Raw genomic sequence first — 5,455 nt, 5'->3', positions numbered from 1 at the left:
CCCCGCGCGTGGCAGCCGCCCCGCCGGCGCCGGCCGCGCCGGCGGCGAAGCCCGCGCCTGTCGAGAGGGCCCCGGCCGCGGCGCCGCGGCCCGCGGCGCGGGGCGGCGCCGTGTCGCTGCTGAAGCGCGGCGCGACGGATCTGAAGTCGCTGCTGGCGGCCGCTGCCGGCGCCCCGATGTGTCTGCTATGGATCGACAGCGACGCGACAGAGGCAGCCGCGGCTGCCGCGGCTGCAGAGGCCGCCGCGGCTGCGGCGGCAGGCAAGGCCTTTGCGGCGGAGGCAGAGGTTGAGGAAGACGAGGACGAGGACAGCGGCAGCGAGGCGGCGGCGCCGCCGGCGCCGGAGGAGTTGGAGGCGGACTGGGTGGCGGCTTTCAGGGAGCTGGCCGCGGCGTCTGCCAGCGGCGCCGCGTTCGTGCTCGCCGACGCAGCGGCGTCGCAGCCGAATAGGGTGCTGGCGGGCGCGCTGCTCGGGAAGGGCGCCACGCGGCCGCCCGCGTTCCAAGTCTATGCGGGGAACCGCGTCGTTTGGTCGACGTCGGCGTTTGGGGGCGCGGGCGCGGGGCCGGTCGAGGGCGCGGCAGCTGCCAAGAAGCTGGCGAGGCAGCTCGAAAAGCTGAGCTTGTCGTCGCCGCCTGCGGCGGCGACGAAGACCGCCTCGGCGCCCGCCGCAGCGCCCGCCAAGTCGGCAGTGGCTGCGGGTGCCAGCGGCAGCGGCGCTGCGGGCGCCCCGGCAGCTGCCCAGCGCAACCCCCCGGCGGCGGCGGCGGCGGCGGCAGGGCCTAGCCAGCAGGGTGATGGCGGCACCGGCAGCGGCAAGGGCGGCGGCGGCAGCGACGCCAGCATATGGGACCCGCCAGCCGGCAAGTCAGCCAAGGCAGGGGCGAAGAAGCGGCTGGGTCCGGGCAAGGGAACGGCTGTTTACGTGAGTGGGCCGGCGGCGAAACCATGAAGGATGCACAAGGGAAGGAGCTGTGTCTTGTACAAGTATTGGACCAGACTTATACCCGCGTCACACTTGTGCATGCCTTTTGATCAAGTGCTGGGCACTGCAGCCTGCCGTGTGACTCCATCGCACGTTGAGTATGCATTCCCCCTCAATAGGGCACTCTTTCCAGCCATCTGAACGCCCCCGTGCTGCACCCCCGCAGTGGCCGCGAATGCCGTGCCTGCGCTGCGGCTGCCCCTGGTGGCTTGGGGAGGACTGGGACGCGCGCTGCGCGCGCTGCGGGTGAGCGGGACCGCCCATCAGGGCTCCGCCTTTTGGGCGGCTCCGACCTGGGCCTTGGCGGCGTGATGAGTGCATACAGCGCGCACGTGGTTCGCCGACGCAGCACGTCGCGATTTATGGGGGCCACGTACAGGCAGCCGGTCATCCCCAGGCTCTGCACCCGTGTTACCTGTCAGTGGCGTGACTCTTTCGGCTCGGCATTTGTTTGCAAGCCTACTTGCCCTTGCGATCCACTGTTTCATAGAAATACACCCCGACGGCCAACACACAAGCCTTCTTGTTCAAGGTTTCGGCCCATGTTCAACCCTGCGGCATGGTCTCGCTGCAAGTGACCCTTTGACCCACCCTCATCATCCCCCCACCCCTCCTCGCGTACCCAGGTGGGACTGCGAGCAGGACGGCTATGACGACGACTCAAACCCCCTTCCCAGATTCAAAGCAAAGTTCGAGCAGTTTGCTGCCGCGATCAAGGCCGGCCGCACGCCGCCGTGGCCCTGAGCCGGCGAGCAAGCTGCTCAACGGCCGCCACTGGGGTTGTTCAGCCTGTCTGTGCTGCGCACGTTGACGACGAACCGTTGATGTTGGTTGCGTTGTGCGTCCTTGGTGGAGAGTGAGAGGGGAACAAGGCGCCGTCGCCTGTGTCATAGACGTCCTGTTGCTTGGCCGCATCGTTGTCCACACGGCTGTGTTACACAGGGCACAACATACATCAGCACATACCATAGCCTCACTGCACCTCGTCGCTCAACCGGGGCAGGGGGTGCTCCCTTGGGCCGGCCGTGCACCGCTCTCTCACAAACCTGCACGGCTGAAGGGTCCTCAGAAAGAGGTAGGTTCCCCTGGTTTTTGCCAACTCAGCGGAAGTGCAGCGACTCCCAGACTTGCAGCTTTAACATTTAGGGAGCAGCAGCACGCGCGGCTTGCGCCAAACCAAGGCGCGCCTGCTGGCGCAGCGGCACTGGCCGGTGCGGCGCCAATGCGGCGCCGGTGCGCGGCAGGGCATCGGGGGTGCAGGCCGCGATCCCCGTTTCGAGGTGGCAGGCGGCCGGCCTCGAGCCATGGCCGGAGGGCAAACAAAAAGCGCGTTTGGAGCAACACATCAGGCCAGGACACCTCACGCGCCCCGCCAGCAGGGAGTGGGCGCCCCAGGAAATCAGGAGGGAGGACCAGCACAGGTGCGGCGGCAACGACCGCGTTGGGCGGCAAGGGCTGTAGGTGCTAGACACAAAATTGAGGCAGATTGCAGTGAAGACATCCCAGCAAAATGCAGCCGGAGGTCCCCGACTGCAAGGCTCAGGCCCCCAGGCTCTGCAGCAACCCCACGACAAACCCGACCCGAGCCGCGGGCCAAACCAGCGGCCCGGCCAGGTGATGTCAGCGCTCTGCGGCCGCTACCGGGTCTCTGCATCAGTGTAGACTGCCCCGAGTTTGACAAGGGTGTCATCCAAATTTTTGAGGACCCGCAGGTCGGCCTCCAGGGGCTGCTTCTTGGCAGCCGCGGCGGCGGCGCCGCCGCCGCCGAACAGGCCGCCGAAGAGGCCTCCCAGCAGGCCGGCCGGCGCGGCGGGCGCGGCGGCGGCGGGGGCGCGGCCGGCGGCCTCGTAGGCGAAGTCGAAGGCGGCGCGGAACTCGGCGGGGCCGGCCCTGCAGGGAGAGGAGGGCGGGAGCTTCTTACGGTTTGTTTTGCAGAATGCATCAAAATCATGGACGACATGCGAGCCTCAAGGAGCCAACCACCATGCTGCCGTCAGATATGTCAATCACGCAGTGCGTTGGGGTGTGCAGGCGGCCCCAAACCACAGAGAGCCCATGCGTCTGCGCGCCACGTGCTCGGGGTCATCGGGTGGGTGATGCGGTGTGCAATGACACGTTTAGGGGGGGAGGAGGGGGAGCATAACCCCACCTGACGGGCGCGGCCATGTGGCAGGGGATGACCTTGTTGAACTGCCAGCTGTCGCAGATTGAGTCAACCCAGTCGCACACGGTGCGGGGCACCTGCAAGCGTTGGCGTTCAACACGTGGCGGTGAAAAGCTGAATCGTCGTTGGGGGGTGCAAGGGCACACGAGACAGGGGCAATTCAGCATCAGGCTCGCTGCCTTCGGGTCAAATCAGATTACATTCGATCACATCAGATCAGATCAGATCAGATCAGAACATACCACCCACCTTGGAGTATACGAGGGTCTGCACCACGGGCCCCACCAGCAGGCGGTTGCTGATGGCTTCGAACGACTCCTGAGGGGTCAGCAGGTCTGCGCATGGGCAGGGCGCACAAAAGGGGGGGGGTGAGGAGGCGGGCGCGCCGTGCTGCAGGCCGGAGGCAGCAGGTGGGGTCCTGTGTGCATGGTGTGGGTCTGACAGATTGGGGCAAGCCGAGGGTGAACCCCGGGGGGTGCCCCAGGTCACCAAATCCCGACTTGATATGCTGCCTGCCAGTCGCCCTTTCCCAAACCTTCCGAGTGCCGATTGCTGGTTACGCGTGACAGCCGGCCAAAGCTGCTCAGTGGCAGCTGATGGGCCAACCCCGTTCGCGCCAACTACCCCTGCCGCATAGAATCAAAGATACCAGCAGGAGCTGCACCCGACACGGCTGGCCGTTTTCTGGGGCCGCCCGAGGCAGGCCCGCGGAGCACAGAACCGCAACACCCACCCGAGGGGTTGAAGTACAGCACCAGCAGGCACATGCGCTGCCACCCCAGCCGCCGGTTCTCGAGGGTATCCTCCGGGTAACCATCCTTTGCGATCGCCGCCACCTGGCGGCAGTTATAGCGGTCGGCCAGGGGGTGTTTTGTCAACAAACAGTAGCACAACCCCACGCGCGCTGAGCCTCGCAAGCAGGACAGGGGCTTGGAAGGTGGGCACGATGTCCAACCCGCCACTTGATGGACCAGCGCGGCAAGCAAACCATACGGGCATCGCGGCGGAAAGCCGGCGCGAGAGCCCGCCCCGGCACGCAGCAGGCGTACCACGGCCGCAGGCAGCCGCACAGATCAGGGACACGCCGCGCACCTCCGCCCGCGTCTTGCCGCCGGCGATGGCCCGCTGCAGCAGCCCGTCCTGCGCGTTGTACAGCAGCGCCCGATTGCTGATGACCTCGGGCGCGTCATCGGGCACGAACACGACGGCGTCGGTCACCATGAGCGTCTTGGACGCCTTGTGGAAGAAGGCAACCTCGCTGAAGCGCACGTAGTCGCCCACGCCTGGCGGTGTGTTGTTGGTGGGTGGCAGCGGCAGGGTGGCTTCATCAGGTGGAGGAGACATGTGGGGTTCAACCCGGCTGTTCGCTGGGTTGAATGAAGCAGGCGCACAGCGCTACACAAAGAGATAAGGGGAGGTGATCCAAGGCAATGACAGTGGACGACGCGCCGCGCTTGCCCTCGCAAGCCCCGCCCAGCGGCCCCTCAAGCCGGCAGCAGCGCGCAGCAGCGGCTGCGCCCCGTGCTGCATCCAACTCACGGCCCGTGGCGGCGGATTGGCACTTTGGCCCACCAATCCACCCACCCTTCCAACCATCCAGCTAACCACCCACCCAACCATCCAGCTACCCACCCATCCATGCACACCCGCCAACCCACCTATGCTGGGTGGCAGGAACAGCCGGTGGTCAATCTCATCACTCCACGGCATCTCCTCGTCAGCGCCAATCTCCCCCGCTGGAAAAATCCCGAAAAAGGGAAGCGGCAGGTTGAGGGGGAACGACCACTGGAACGGCGCCGTGTACACCTGCAGGGGGCATGGCCAGGGGGCCCGGCGGCCGGGCGGGCGGGGCGCGCGGGAGGGTCTTACGGCTGAGAAGCGCGGCCTGCAAGCAGGAGCGCGGGGCCACGTGGGGCGGAGTGGCAGGGCCACTGCCTGCCCAGGGCTTGCGCCCCCCTCCCCCCCCCCCCGGGCATCGCTAGAGTCACACAGTCTCGGCCTCGCTGTGCGACCGACGGACGCCCCGGCCTTGATGGACACGCGGTCAAAAATAACATGCGCACACGCACACGTTGCGCATCCCCCTAAACCCCTGCAGCGTGAGATACAGAAAGCGGTGCGAAACGAGTTGCGCTGCAACGCGGCGCGAGGTTGCAGCTTTCAGGTTGCAAGGGGCCGCAGCCTGCTCCCACCTTGGCCTCCGGGAATCTGCGGCTGAAGGGGCCCACGAAGACCTTGTGCTCGTAGGCGAACGTGGGCAGCACTATGTACTCCACAGGGGCCCCCAGCTCCTTCAACAGACGGA

At 66.8% G+C, this 5,455-nt stretch overlaps 2 protein-coding genes across 2 annotated transcripts; one reads left to right on the top strand and one right to left on the bottom strand.

Moving 5' to 3' along the window:
• Window positions 1-176: 176 nt before the first annotated feature.
• Window positions 177-1,730, top strand: MNEG_13526 (hypothetical protein; the record flags this gene model as incomplete). Its single annotated transcript, XM_014038003.1, has 3 exons — window positions 177-926; window positions 1,153-1,232; window positions 1,613-1,730. The coding sequence occupies 3 exons, from the start codon at window positions 177-179 to the stop codon at window positions 1,728-1,730; spliced, it is 948 nt and encodes a 315-aa protein (XP_013893457.1).
• An 893-nt stretch (window positions 1,731-2,623) lies between these two features.
• MNEG_13525 (hypothetical protein) lies at window positions 2,624-5,230 on the bottom strand (the record flags this gene model as incomplete). The annotated part of the gene is made up of 7 exons (XM_014038002.1): window positions 2,624-2,876; window positions 3,136-3,227; window positions 3,400-3,485; window positions 3,884-3,986; window positions 4,243-4,433; window positions 4,809-4,956; window positions 5,222-5,230. The coding sequence occupies 7 exons, from the start codon at window positions 5,228-5,230 to the stop codon at window positions 2,624-2,626; spliced, it is 882 nt and encodes a 293-aa protein (XP_013893456.1).
• Window positions 5,231-5,455: the final 225 nt, after the last annotated feature.

This window comes from Monoraphidium neglectum (assembly GCF_000611645.1).
Source record: "Monoraphidium neglectum strain SAG 48.87 unplaced genomic scaffold scaffold03880, whole genome shotgun sequence".
Taxonomy (NCBI): Eukaryota; Viridiplantae; Chlorophyta; class Chlorophyceae; order Sphaeropleales; family Selenastraceae; genus Monoraphidium; species Monoraphidium neglectum.
Note: the sequence above shows the minus strand (reverse complement) of the source record. Positions and strands in the feature narration are given on the sequence as shown.